This window comes from Culex quinquefasciatus, chromosome 2 (assembly GCF_015732765.1).
Source record: "Culex quinquefasciatus strain JHB chromosome 2, VPISU_Cqui_1.0_pri_paternal, whole genome shotgun sequence".
NCBI lineage: Eukaryota > Metazoa > Arthropoda > Insecta > Diptera > Culicidae > Culex > Culex quinquefasciatus.
The window spans coordinates 141,007,313-141,022,709 of record NC_051862.1 but is presented as its reverse complement, the minus strand read 5'-3'; the positions used below and the strand labels follow the sequence as shown (position 1 = coordinate 141,022,709).

The window sequence follows — 15,397 nt, the reverse complement described above, 5'->3', positions numbered from 1 at the left end:
TTGCACTGTGGATGTCGTAACGGTTGGTTACCTTCGTGGCTAGGATTACCTACAGGGCACACCAATGGCTGATGAACCTAGGACGGCCCCGGCCTGCCACCAGATAAGGTCAGACTTGTTGGCATAATTGATACTGATTCATTTAATACGACTTTGGCTTATCAGACAGACCCCGGGGGAGAGGGATATCCATTTCCTGTGTGTGGGTTATAAATCCGCCAAAATCGGGGATAATTGTATGCACTTGCGTGGGTGGCTTCGGTTGAGGCTTGGGAGAGATTAAGCGCTCCCAAATCCTTTCATCCCTAGCACTTTCACACTTTTCCAGGTGACTAGCAGCCCGGTCCCGGGAAAAGATAAACACCCCCTCTTGCAAATGTGGGATTTCGGTAATTTGAAGCTACGCGTGTATTTTCATTGCCGGTTCGTAAATCACATATCTAAATGTAAATGTGTGTGTGAGTTTTTTTCGTAGTTGGTTTTACCAGCACAAAAAATAAGAGAGACTTGTGATTAACTTTGACATCAGACGAAACCGTACTATAGGTGTAGTATACGTACCAACTCAGTTCTTGTGACACCCGGCAGCTGCATCAGGAACGGGTTGTGAATGTTGGTATGACGATGTTAATTATCGCGTAACCTTATCTACATGTGATGGTCTGAAGTTGTACAGATAAGGACCGTTTCGGGGAAATTTACGTGGGAAATAATTTAACGCTTTGATTGTTGTTGTTTTGTACATGTGATGTAGCATGTTTTAAGTTCAAATCAAATAAAATTCATGTTAATGGTTAAATTAACACAAGCACTATATGTTTAATAATAATTGAAGTTACTCGGATTTTCCGAAAAACAAAATGAGAAGTTTTGACGTAGACTTACGTCTTTGTCGAAGGTACTGGGGTGTCATTCCAAAAAACCCGGGCCGAAGGCCCTGGATTACTGCGTCATCCGTCAAACGCTTATATCTTCCTTCCCTCTAATCGAATCGACACGATTTATGTGCCATTCGATTCGAAAATTATTCAGCAATTTGCTATAAAACTTTCATTGTTGGCAAAATAGTTTAACTATTGAAACAATTGAATGTTTTAAAATGTTTTCAAAATGCAGAGATTTTGCAAGCAAAATGAGCGCTTCCCACTCACGGACGGGAATGTCAAGTACCTATTTTGAGGGGAAAATCATCCGAGCAACGCGACCGAGTGTCGGTCGCGAAAAAGGAGGGGAAGTAGCGGGCCGAAATCATACATAAGAACGTGCGCCAGAGCCCATTCCATCATTCACGTCTCAGACGTCGGACCGGCAGCAGCAGCAGCAGGAAAGCTCAGCCCAGAGCAGCAGCAGCAGGAGAGAGGGACCAGAACTGGAAAAGAAGTGCGCATCGCCTTCTCGTCGTCATCGTCAGCCAGTTGCCTCTCGATGGCCGGACCGTTTGGATCTTTCGTGGTTGCTGTGGTTCGGAGGTGCTTCAATCCCCATCCCTCGTCCCACCCGGGACGAGGCATCAACAAGATGAGGCGCGTGCCTGCTGCCTTCCGCCGAAAAGCCTCTCGTGGGTCAAGCCTTGGTTGTTAAACAATCGGGACATCCAACTAGCTCGTCGCATTCGCGGCGAGCGCTTCTGAAAGATTTACGTCTCATCAAATTCTAGTGTTGAAAGAGTTGCCCTCGTCCCACCCGGGACGAGGCAGCGAGCTAATTTGAATTTAAATTTCAGGAACAAATTTTGGTCTTCGGGGCGACAGATTGCACAGCTTTCTGAGGCTGCTCTCGCCCCCAACCCCTATGCCCCCTCTCCCCTCCCCCATTCGGCTCGCTAAAATTCCTTCGTCTCTTTCTTTCCTCTCTTTGCCGTTCGAATGGGTGTTCCTTCCAATATATATAGCTAATTCTTCAAATTAATATATGGAAAACCCACATGTCCACATATCTAAATTTTACGTAAGTCTACGCCATTCCGGTTATGTCTGTGACATAACTACTTTGACTTTTGGTGTCTACAGAAGAGTTACAAAATTAAGATTAAATTGGATTTTCCGAAAAATGTGATGTTTTGGAGACTCAATTTCTTCTGAAGGGTTGTTGCAAATGGAAAGAGGCAACTTCTGGCTTGGTTGAAAGTTAGGATGGTTATTGATTAGTTTGCTTGTTTTGGGAAACCTAACTTTCAAGGAGTATTGATACTTGCACAGCAATTTGAATTTAGCCCGCTCTTTCTCTCCCAGTTTTGACAACAAGAATTCGAAAAACTAGGCAAACTTTCAAACGGATTTTCCACAAAACTGAAACTTTGCAAATTAAAAAGTTTTGATATTTTTTTAGGATTTTTTTAGGAAGTCCAAGTTAGAGGGAATTGCGGAATATTTTTGGAATTCTAGAGTAAATTTTTAAAACAACTTATGATTCATGGGTTTCCTATGCAGACAGGACCTTTTGAAAATTTATTCTAGAATTATTATTTCTTTTCTGGAATGTTGTTAAGCATACCAATCCAAGCAGCTTTGTCCAAAACATCACATTTTTTCGGAAAATCTTATTTACACTTAGATTTGTTATCTGTGCAGTGGTGTAATTACGGAAAAATGGGTAGGAATGTTAGTCTGAAGCTTGAATGATAGAGTCCGCTAAATCGGCTAAATAAAACAAAATATTCAAAAGTTGATAACTATTTATTGCGCTGGAAAATTCGAGAAGATATGAGAAATTTCTACTAAAAAGTGTTGAATTGTGATTCCAAGGAGATGGGAAAGTTATTATTAAGAATATTTTTTGTTACCGTAAACTGGGGTCAATCGGGACACATGGGGCGAATTAGGACAGCAGTTTTAACCATGTTGGAGCACAATATTGTGATTTTTCTGGTTGGTTTCGGTTAGAACAGACTCAGACCAACAAAATGTGTACATCCATTTCCAAATTTAAAAGCTTTAAGTGCTCTAAAAACTGCTGTCCCTATTCAGACTGTAGTCCCGATTCGCCCCAGATTACGGTATTCAATATTCTCAGATAGAATTAAGGTCAATGTATTTTGTTTTATTCTGTTATTTTTGGCAATGCGTTCTAGTATCCGAATATTTTCAGAAGAAAATTCCTCGAGTTTTACGTAATTGCCTTAAGATTGTCATCTTCTCAGTTTTTATTGATGACCACTAATATACGTAACGATTCCATGTGTTCAACTTTTTCCCAATGCAGAGCCTGATTTAGAGGGTAAATGTTGTGTTTTTGTGTGTACTGCTCAATCTATAATGTCTTTAAAGAGAAAATGGTAATCTTGAGTAGAGTAGAAGACCAACAAAGAATTATGTATCCATATTCACTATAAAAAATGTCAACAATAAAAAAATGCTGAATAAATCAATGTTTGTGCTTGAAAATAAAAATAAAAATAAAAGATTCTTGGTACCTTGAATATTTTGTCAGTGCATTGTGTGTCAACAGTGACATTCAGTGTAAAATGAAAGTTATTTTTTTATTTTTGCTGTGTAGCCCAGGCGCTATTGCCCACGATACCCCAAAGATCATCATCTTAAGAAAAGTGTAACATGATATCAACCTCTTTCTCAAGTTATGCGAACACTGCTAGGGATGATTGGAGTAAAAATGTTGCCCAACACACCGCAGACGCATGCAGGACCTCGTCCAAGGATAATGATGTACCATCATAAACCTCCAACACGTGTTGCGCTGCCGAAGGCTCTCTTTCTTCGTGTTGGTTGATCTCCGAAGAAACTGAATTTTCCGCGGGAAAACAACCCAGCAGCAACGTGTTTGTTGCAGTGCAAAGTGCTAATAAAAATTATAATCCAGTAATTGAATTTTATGCAATCGATTCGGTATCGGTGTGAAGCTGTGGTGTAGAGGAGCAGTCATAGTTGTGGGTATAAAAGTTCAACGGTTTCATGCAGGAGCCCACATTATCTTTTTAGACCCGGTGACGAGCGTGGCTCGAAAAAGAGCCTTCCGGCGATTGATTGACGTCAGCGGGTTCCAAAATTGAGTTCAAAATGTTGAAAAACATGAAAAACAGTCTCAGCTTTGCTATTAATTGACGAGTATAAATAGATGCGAATTCAGGGCTGATTAAATTCCTTTTAAAACATCAAACTTCCGACGAACTGTCTCATTCCGAATAAAGAAAACATCGCTTCTATTGTTATGTTTTTTCATGTTCAAACTTTCTATGGCCAGTTTGTCAGTATTTTAAAGTATAGTAATATTTAAAATTTATTCTAAACTCTACAAACACTGCAAAACAAACAGAGCATCCTTGAAGGACTTGGTTAAGGGCTAAATTTTGAATCTACAACAAGGCACTTGTGAACGAAACTTCTGATTGAAATGGTGTGTTTAAACGGTTGAAAGTATTGATGAAGACTGTTAAAAAAATAAAAGAATAAATATTCTAAAAATATTTCACTTTTTATGACAAAACAAAAAACAAAAAAAAATAGTTTGTTTTTTTTTCATGGTGTTAGGCTATTTGGCGAAATATTTTCGAAAATTATTTTTGACAAACTGTACTCATTACGACCGAGCCACGTAACCCAGTGGTAACGCTTCCGCCTCGTAAGCGGTAGATCGGGGTTTAAATCCCGGCTCGGACCAACAAAACTGGTGATCTTTTCCCTTCTGGATTCGATTGCTTTGTAAAGGGAAGGTAGTGTATCGTCACAAACTGGACCTTATCATGACACCTTAGGGAGGCGACCTATGGAATGTTAACATTAACCTTAACATGTTAACATTAAGTTGATTAATAAACTGTCACTGAATCCGCTTTGTAAATGCCGGCCCCGATACTCTTCACGGCTGTTCCCATCAGGAACAGGGAGAGATTTACTTTTTTTTACTCATTAATTTCAGATAAATTCAAAAATTTCTAAATCTATCAATTTTAGATAGTTGAAATTACGAATTAATTTTTTTTTGCTTATTTTATTTAAATTTAATTTAACTGCATAATTTAGGAAAAGTATATGAAATTTACTTATACAAACACAAAACTCTTTCATGAACTTTAATCAAATGCGCAACCCAAAAGAAACTATTTTTTTGTTGATCAATTTCTCTACTATCATGTATTCTTTCAATGTTATTTTTATTTATTTTAAGTTACCATTTTTTTTGGCTTTTCATTATATTAGATTATACTATAGAGGACCATTCATAAACTAAGTGGGCACATTTTTAAAAATCTTAGACCCATTATCATCCGCTTACAATGCGAACAGCGTAACCATTCATGTAGGTCAGAATTTCTCTAATATTATAAATATTAAAAAGGCCGTTGCAAATATTTTTTTAAAGTTTATGTCACTCTTTTTAGATGTTGGACTTAAAAAAAATCTGCTCATATTTGAAACAATGGAAAATCTTCAAAATATTTCAACCATCAAGAATAGTTTTTATAGAATGGAACATCTGTTTTATTTGGTACAAGAATTTTTTTACAGAACTGCGTGTTTGAAAGAATGGAAAAAACTCATGTTTGTTATAAAAAAAAATCGAAAAACTATGAGAAAAACTGTAATTGGCCAAAAAGTTAATTCCATCCATGTAATTACCTAACTTTTGACCTATAGGAGTATGGATGTTGGAGGCTGTTGCAAAAAGATACTAAGGTTGAAAAATAACAATTTTTAACAGAAAATTGAAAAAGCTGTGAGAATAAGTCAAACAAATCCTGGAAGACCTTTCGAATGAAACTAAGAGAGTTGGCATTGATGAAGTTTTACAGAAATGCGAGCAATTTTAAGATTTATTTTATGTTTTTTTTTACCTCATATTTCAAAGCCCGTTTTACCCCACTTCCCTTTGTCGTAGGGGGCTCATATTTGGCATGAGTTCATCTCATGTACATACAAATAAACACTGAAAGTTTCATACAAAAACTGCCTCTTAAAAGAACTGCTCATGTTTGAATTAATGGAAAATCTTTTTCTATAGAAAAAAAAAAGATTTCAAAATCCAGATGAACTTTTTTTTAAAGAACGGAAAACTCATATAAAAATAACATTATTTTGTTTTACTTTTTCAACATTTGATCTTTTGTTTTTCTGGCCTTTTGTCCATTCAACCTTTGTCCACTTTTGACCTTTGATCCACTTGACCTTTTGACCATTCTACCATTTGTCCTTCGACCTTATGTTTTTCGACCTTTCTCGCGCATCCTTTTGATTTATTACAAAAATTGCTTTGAAATACTTCATTGCGATTTTAATGCTTATGGTTTAAGTTTGCCTAAACAAGTGTAAAAAGCAATGGAAAATCGAAAACTTGTATGGAGAAATATAAAAGACTGCAGCTAGGCAACAGTGATTGGAATTTGTATAATAGGCCTGAAACTACTAGAAAAATATAAACTAAACATGATCAAATTCATCCATCTTTTCTATAACAAAAATTGTTCATACAAATGTCGAAAAAAACTGTAGAAAAAATCGACATTCAGCAGTTAATAGTTTCAAAAAAATAATAATTCTTTTCAATGTAATATTTTGTTTCAATTAGATGTCGCTTATTTTTGATTAAAAAAGAGCTGGCTTAACGGACTTTTTGACTGCCATAAATTATAGAATTTTAAGAAAATAAAAAAGATTCTGCATTTAAAGGCTCAATCCTAGAACGATTTGATTGTACATAATTTTAAATTTTGTAAGAGAAATTATTTCATCTTTTCCCTTCGTCGAATAATTATACCCAGAGAATACTTGTCCCCATAAAATGATAAAAGCTCTCTCCAGTGAAACCCGTTTCTGATAAAAGCCCTCCCTTTCTACTTTCAACTTTTCCTCTCACGCACTCTGTGATAAAAGCTCTCCTCGAACGGAAAGCTTCCCACTTCGGATAGGGCCGCCTTTTTTATCGAACCGCTACGCATGGAAAGCGTAACACTTTCGCGAATCATTTCGTTCCTGATAAGTAGTGTGTTGTGTTTGTATATTTAACGAAACAATCAGAGTATTTACAAACAAGTGCGTGTTCGTTACGAGTAAAACATCGAATTAAAAGCTATTCACTATATGTCAGTATTGGGGATATTAGGGTGTGTATAATTTTATTATACAGCAAACGGTGAGTTTAAAGTCTTTGTTTGGAACAAAATTTCAGTTCTTTTCTGCATTTTTTTCCTTCTTCCACTTCCTCTGGATGGCCTTCCTTTGAGATGTTTCCCCCGTTCAGTGCTCCAGACCCAATCTTGAGCAGCTTCTCCCGTGCCGCAATCTTCGCAAAACCAGCTTAAAAACAACTAACAGCGTTAAAGTAACACTTCCAGTAACGGCCCTTTTTCGTCTTGTCCTCGGTGCCCCTCGTGTGGATGTCCATCTAAAAGGCAAACAGGAGCCCCCGTTAGTAACGCCTTTGGGTTCACGCCGGAAAAGGGTTTTTACTTGACCACACCAATTAGGAGAAAGAAACGATTTTTGGTTTTAGATTGTGTTTACCATTTCGTCCAGCAGCTCCTTGCGGCCCTCGAGCTCGTCCAGCTCATCGGGTATCACGTTGGCCGTCTCGTCCGAGTCCCCGGCCTCTGCCTCTGGAAGAAAGCACACAAACTTTGATCTCACGAGTGTCACGTTTGGAAAGTTTGCAAAGAATGGTCAGGGCATTTTCAGCTATAATCTAACTTATCTGTGTTTTAAATAAAAAATGACCCTTCTGGTTTAATGCAGATTCATAAAGTACATTAAATTTTTCATAAAATAATAGACAATGACGGAGGAGCGGTACGACCCTTTGATTTTTCAACCTGCGAAAAAATACGTGTTTTTCAATCATTTGCAGCCTAAAACTGTGATGATTTGGACGTCCGATTTGATAGCATACTCAGCATTCCGAGCATGAGCATGAGCATGAGAGACCACCCATGGTTGTCCTTCTCCGTTGCTGAACAGGACCGTAATATCCTATCAACACAACCGGTCATACGCTTCAACGATCAAATAATGTTTCCCTTATCAACAGCATGCATGAATGCGCTGAAAAGATAAAACATCACGATCATCAAAACTAGAGCCGTTGCTAATAGGAAACAGTCGTTGGCCACCAACGGCGCCCGCCATGTCAGTTTGTAGATCTCGAGGGGATGGGACGGGAATGTTAGTTAGCACAGGCTGCTACCAACTTCGGATAGCATACTCAGCATTCCGAAAAAAAAACGTATTTTTCATCGAAAAAGATAAAAAATAGTTTAAAACCTCGGACCTTGATTCACATTTATTGAAAATCAAGTTCGTTTCCAAGGATACTAGATGACATAAAAAAGCAGCTTCTTATTTTTTTTAACTTTCATTTTTTAAAGGATCGAAATGGATAAAAATTAACATTTTTGTGCATGTTTCTTTGATTTAAGGGGTCCCGAGCAAAAATTTACGGCCAAAAAATTCACTAAAAGTAAAAGTATCTATTTAATATGTTAAACTGCCTTACCTAAAGCGTTCTCAGTCTCAGATGGTAGTCTCAGATGTCCCGTACAAGCTGCAGGTCGAACCGAGTTGATATCTGGATGGAACACTTTTTTATTTGAGTTTGAAAATTATGCTATTTTTTCACTAAAATGCCAATAACTCTCTTTAGATTTAACCAATTGGGGTGCTTCTCCCTGCATTTTGCTGCATTTTTTAAGCCCTTTCAGATGCATTTTGAAATTAAATGGAATTTTGCCTAAGTTATAGCCTTTTTATGATTTTTGACGTTTTTGAACCTTCAAACTGTCCCGATTTGCCCCATTTGGACTCGCCTGCCTGCGCGAGTTTTCGTTACTCAACTGTAATGTAATTTGTATGAGACATATCATTTTATAGGAAATTTACTTACAGACAAATTTCTGTGATTTAATGTACTTTTCGAATCTACAATAACCCAGCAGGGTTTTTTTTTCATTTAGAACATAGATTTTATTTTAAAATTTCATGTTTTATGTTGGTTATTTTTCAGAGTGTAACAATTTTGAACAAAGTTGTAAAATTGTGGATTAATAACGCGAATCACGTATTTATTATTACCGTAAACTGGGGTGACTTTGATAGCCCGGGGTGACATTGATAGAAATTTGATTTGGTCACTAATTTTGATACATCCAATGAATGTAACAGTCACATTTTTGCATATATGTTCGATAATAATCCATCCCTTAATGCTTACATACTCAAAATTCTCAAAAATGATTAGATATTAATTTGACGGACATTTAAAAAACCTATCAAAGTCACCCCGGGCTATCAAAGTCACCCCAGTTTACGGTATATGACTTTTCAGTAAAATAATGGTTTACTGAATAAAATCCTTTTTTTCTATTGACTAAAAAAAATATTCCCAAAGTACGTATTTTTTATCTAAATATATTTTATGTTTTATGAGACTAAAAAACACATCTTTTGAGCCATAGTTCATGATGGTTTTGCATTTTAGATCAAATTATAAAACTACAAGTTAATTAGGTGACAGAGAAATTCGTACTTTTGGTAACGATTATCCCATTCCTTGCAAAGTTATGGAAATCGCCATTAATCAATGATTGCCAACTAGGACGTCAATGACTGTTGCACAAAAATGTACAAACTTTGAAGCACAATTGATTTAAATCAAAAATTCCTTCAGTGGCTTCAAGAAGGCAATAACCGGCACATGCTGATTCATTTTGGTCGAGAATTTCGTTAAATTGTACTCAATACAGAGAATTTTACAGTGATGATCAATTATCTTCGAAAATGATCAACAGCTTCACCTTAAGAATGATTTAGAATATAAATTTGAAGGTAAATGAAAAAATTAAAAAAATCAATAATTTCAGATTTAATAGACATTCAAACAGATTACTTTTGCATTACAGAACCAACCTTGACCACTCCTTTCGCGTTATAATCTTTTTACTCCCACCTTACTGCTCCTAAACTTACCGGCATAGTAGTTCTTCATCAGTTGCTCTGTTTTGCTGGCGGCCGGGGGCAGATGGTGCTGCTTGACCATTCCGGTCGCAACCGGGTGGCCACCGTACTTGGCGTCGCGGTACACCTTGTTGATGGGCCGACCCGTGCCCTCGTCACCTTCACCCTTTTCCAGCGCGTGATGCAGGGCCACCATCAGGCGGTCCAGCAGCATGGCCGCACGCTTCGGCACCACCATCTGGGGAAAGGAGTTTAGAGGAGGGGCAAAATGACAAAAGTTAACGACACTTTAAATGCTGTTTGATTGGAAAAAGTTCTTCAGAACAAAATAAATCCTGATTGATTTGTTTTTGCATTGTAAGCAAAAACATGTAGTTATTCCAAGTTTTAACAATTTTTTATGAAATTTCGTTGTTACACTTCCCTTTTAATGCTTTATATATACATACTCTGTTTTTGTTATAGTTTCCATAGTTTTCTATTTAGGGTTGTCGATTAAATGCTTAATTTTTCAATCTTCAGTTTTAACAGTAAATACCATAACTTTAACAGTACATTATAATTATTCTAATTTAAACCTAACATGAAGCTTTACAAGCAAGTAGAGTTATCAAAGCTCTTAATCGTAGTTTCTCCATTTTTATGAGATTTTACACTTTAACCGGCTACATTAGAGGTCATACTACGACATGTCCTTGAAATTGAATATCACTGCTCATGGTTCACCATTAATCTTGCCTCGCCGTCGTGGCAGGCATTTTTCCGGGTACGATCGTTATGACAGCAGCATTAATAAAATCGCAATGAAGAAGGCCCACGAGTTTCCACTTGCACATCCTTCCGTCAAATCCTCTCAAATTCAGTTTACATCGTGGTCTTGTGACACTAACGTCTTTTATCTTTTCACGAACAACACGTGGTATCTTCTTTTGAAATGTCAACATTTCGGGGCCAAAAAGATGACTTTCGTGGACAAGCCTTTTGCGTTTGCTGATGGGAAAGACCATCCTCCACAGTGCCTGAGACTGAAGGAGTATTTGATTCAATCAAAGACCCACAAAAATTGGAAAAGCTCATTAGCATCACCCAGCGAGCGAGTGTCTAAATTTAACGACACGTGTTTTTGTTACTTGAAGGTTGTTCAATTTTCGATACATTCTGGATTTGTAGGATTTCTATAAAAAAAAAATAGGTACAAAAAAGTATGAGTTTTACTCTTTTTCTGTTCAGAACCCTTCTGACTTCAAACGGATTTTTCTTATATAAACGATACTTATATTCCGTATAAATTCAAACTTATAAGAAAACTAGCTAAATTCACCTATGCGGTTGGTGCCTTCCTCACTCCTTTAAAAGATTCTCAAAGATCTTTACAATTCAAGATTAGTTGGAAAGGTCTTCCGATGGATGGATCCGGACATAGTCTACATACAAATTGGTGAGATCCGGCTTCAAAAAAGTATAAAATATCACTTAAGTGATCATAACTTGAGACAGGGTTGCCAGATCTTCAATGGTTAGGACTCATTGGAAAAGGTCTTTTAATCTTCCATCATGGTGATATTTGGTACGATTTCAGGTCATTTATCTAACATCCGGATATTTGCGAAAACACATTTTTATACATAACTTTTGAACTACTTATCGAAACTTACATTTTGTTGAAACTCGATCTATGGGACCCTAAACTGAGTCATATGCAACCAATTTGGTCTAAATCTGTTCAGTCAGTGCTGAGAAAACTGAGTGACAATTTTGGTAACACACAGACAGATAGACATTTGTTCAGTTTTCGATTCTGAGTCGATAGGTATACATGAAGGTGGGTCTACGATCTTTATGTGAAAAGTTCATTTTTAGAGCAGGATTATAGCATTCCTTCCCGCCCGTGTGGATCAATCGGACCGCGCACTGGACTCACAATCCAGAGGTCGACGGTTCGAATCCCGCGGCGGGCGCTCTAAAATTCTTTGTGTAAATATGGGTATTCGGCGCCGTCGCTCCGTGCCATACTTTCATACACTTAGGAGCCCAGGGCGGCGAAGTCCTTGTAGATAAAAGGAAGACACTAGTGGTTGGTACTAGCAATGGTGGCCGACAGCTATAAAGTCAACTTCGTTTATAGCATTCCTTCAGTGAGGAAGGCAAAACGTAAACTTACAAACTAAAATAAGCTTACACCAATAGTTTAACCGACTTGATCAGTATATCTTCAAAATCAAAAAAATGGAATTGTTTTTTAAAAATGTGTATCAACATAAATTTTTGAATAATAAGAAAATTGTTCAACATTAGCCAACAATTTGTATGACGTGTCACAAGAAAGCAAGATCATTTTGATGAGAAATTGGTTCATGTCACATGTGTGTTTTGCGATATCCGGGAAACGGAAGCGAATCTCCAAAGTCTGGTTAAAGCTTCTGGTGTTAAATATAATAAAACGGTATCATTAACTCATTTTCGATCAAAATGGACATTGTCACAAGATTTTAGGTAGTTGAATGTATCGTGAAAATTAAAAAAATAAATAAAAAAAAGCTTAAAAGAGCCAAATTTACATTTTCAATAAAAATATTTTTTTCTGATCAATTTTGAAGTGAGGGAGAGAAAAAAGATTACATAAAATTATTATTAACCTAACTGCAATCCTGCTATTTTACTTTTCTTACTTTGGTACCATTTGATGAATCCGAAAATAAAGTATGTTCTTTTATTTAAATCATTTTTATTAACTTCAATTAGATATTAAAATTTATTTCTATTTAAATATGGTAACGATTCTATTTTAATGTTTGTGTTCCTTTCAAATATAAGAGTTCAATTCAAAAGTTAAAAATTTAATTTAAAAATTTTTTTCACTCGACCCCAGTCAAGGTTGAGCAGGAGGAGTAGGCAGAAAAAATATAAACCAAGTTTCAAGCTAAATTTTCAAAATTCCAAATCAAATGCATCGCAAAATGCTTTGTACAGCTTTAGAGTTATGCTGCGCAAAATATGAGGAGCTCAACAAGATATATTTTTCTTAAAACTTTATTTTTTTCCAATCTGTGGACTCAAAATTCAAATTTGTTAAGGGCCTCCAAGTGCCCCATTTGATTTAATTTGCAATACATTGAACCATTTTAAAGGAAATAGCTAATTGCAGCAATAATATGTTTTGCCCTTAATTTTTCAAAATTGAGGTGCGAGAGAGTAACGAAAAACTACATTGGTGGTCTATTATAAAAATGGCAAAATTATCGAAATTTCACATGTATCAATGTTTAAAAATAAATCATATCTTTGGTCAACAACTTATATGGCAGTTTCATTGGCACATCTTTTTTGTTGAACAGATGCTCACAATAAAAAAAAATCATATTTAATTTAATACAATATAAAATAGTCAAGAACCTAAATATGATAAATTCTTCCGAAAACATTTTTTTTAATTTCATAATCATTTTACCACGAAACGAAACTATTGGCACTACGCCCCCCGGGGCATGGCCTTCCTCTAACGTGGGATTTCTGCTCCAGCGCCTCTGACGAGACAGGAGAAACCGGGACCGACGTTTTACTTCACCATCCGATAGAAGCTCAGTGGATAAGGCGGGAATCGAACCCGCGTCTCATAGCATCATCGGGATCGGCAGCCGAAGCCGCTACCCCTGCGCCACGAGACTCATTTTACCACACCTTTTGTAAATCACCACATTTAAAAAAATATATTCAAAAAAAAATTGAGGTTGATGTGATTTAATGCAACTACTGTTATTTTTTATTTTATTCGTATAGAACACAATCTTAAGTATCGTCAGTGCAGTGAGGTATTGAGTCACAAATTGGTCACAAATATTTTTTATGGATTTTGAAATTTCTGTGGTTAATTCTCAATTAAACTTTATCCTGTATAATGGTGGACATCAACCAAAGCATTTTGCACCAACATTTTTGTTAAACACATTTTAGTATCTTCAAAACTACGGGAACTTTCGATATAATATTTCTTAAGAAAACTTTGCTGTAAAAATCACGCTCCTAGAACAAATCCTGTCATTTTGGCAGTTGAGGTAGGTTTTTTGCCAAAATTGACCTCTTGAAAAATTAACCTTTTATCTTATACCTATATATTATTTTAAACACTCGAATAATATATAAATCTTTTAACTTCTCCACTTCCAACATTGTAGCATGTCAATACATTGCCCTCGAACAAGTAACACTGTTAAATGACTTATTTTGACCCTATCTTTATGTTTGAGCATCAATAATTCTACCCAATGTCACCCTCTTTAAGAGGGTGAATTTTCAAATGATTGGTATTTAAGTTATAGTTCTTCAAATTCCACCATATTTCGGAAAATTGTTGGAAAACAATCTCAGATAAATCCTACGTACGCTAAAGTTTTTTGATGCCATTTAAATTGTTTTTGTTATTTCGAAATTACTAGAGGTTCATCGTTTTTAAAATGAATTCTATTAACAAGATTGCTGGCTAACTGTCGTTTGGATCAAGAATTAACTAAGCTGAAGTTCAATTTCTACATTTTGAAAAGAAGTCATAAAACTACGTCGCATTATTTAAATTGCTAAGTAAAACGAGAATCCATAAAATTATGTTATTGAATTTTGAGTACAACAGTTTACAACAAAAAGATAATGTGAGCATACCAATTTACTTTGAAATGTTCAGTTTCCCTTTTTAAAATATGTTTATATAACTCGTGAGTATCATTGAACGCACACCTTTCTACTAATTCCTGTTCAACCTACCGGATAGTCATCGTACTGCACTTCCAGCGCCTTGGGCACCTCCAGCGATCGTCCGTTTGGCCCTGGCGAGTTCCCTCGAGTATTTCCGTTGACGGCCTTGGCCAGCACCACTTCCGACTGTAGCAACAACACCACCACCATCCACAGGGTTATTTGCAGTACGGCTCGCTTCATGATCGCCTCGACCAGTCTTCAAATCACTGTCCCAAAGGTTTAAAAGGTAGTCCTCCTGCCTCAAACTCTCACAGCACAATTTTGTTTACCACCGGTATGAATTTTTAACCAACTGCATTCATCATCGTCGTCGTCGTCACTGGCGCGCGGAGGTGTCCTCCCGGGAAATTCCGAAACGGTCAATCAATTGCCCAGATTGCGGCGCCGATAACTGTCGCTCACACACTCGCTTCAAGAATATCCTTTGCTTCTTGGCCACACGAACCACCTTTGAACACGCCGGAAACTGCAGTCTTTCTAAACGGTTGCGACGAACTTCCACGCTCTTTTATAGAGTGTGATTGTGCGGGAAAAACACAATTTGCGCCCCGTTCCGCGGGTATCGAGGTACAAGGGGTGAACATTGTGGGTTGGGGGTTGAGTGGAAATGGCAACAAGTGTCGTGTGAGTTGTTTCCCAACAGCGAGCAAATGTAGTTTTGGGTGAAGATAGTACACGTTACAATTATTTTATTACAATTATTATAAAATTGTAATAAACAAAACTGTAAAACAAATTTTCACAAAAATGAA

General features: G+C 36.7%; 1 protein-coding gene across 2 annotated transcripts; it reads right to left on the bottom strand.

Annotated features, from left to right (window-relative positions):
• Window positions 1-6,933: 6,933 nt before the first annotated feature.
• LOC119767171 lies at window positions 6,934-15,111 on the bottom strand. 2 transcript variants are annotated; one of them, XM_038255069.1, is made up of 4 exons: window positions 14,652-15,111; window positions 9,909-10,134; window positions 7,411-7,546; window positions 6,934-7,335 (listed from the first exon to the last, which is right to left on the bottom strand). In XM_038255069.1, the coding sequence occupies exons 1-3, from the start codon at window positions 14,823-14,825 to the stop codon at window positions 7,440-7,442; spliced, it is 507 nt and encodes a 168-aa protein (XP_038110997.1). In that variant the 5' UTR covers window positions 14,826-15,111; the 3' UTR covers window positions 6,934-7,335; window positions 7,411-7,439. The 2 variants fall into 2 exon arrangements, with proteins under 2 accessions (XP_038110997.1, XP_038110996.1); XM_038255068.1 differs by having other exon boundaries at window positions 7,455-7,546.
• Between the last annotated feature and the right edge of the window lie 286 nt (window positions 15,112-15,397).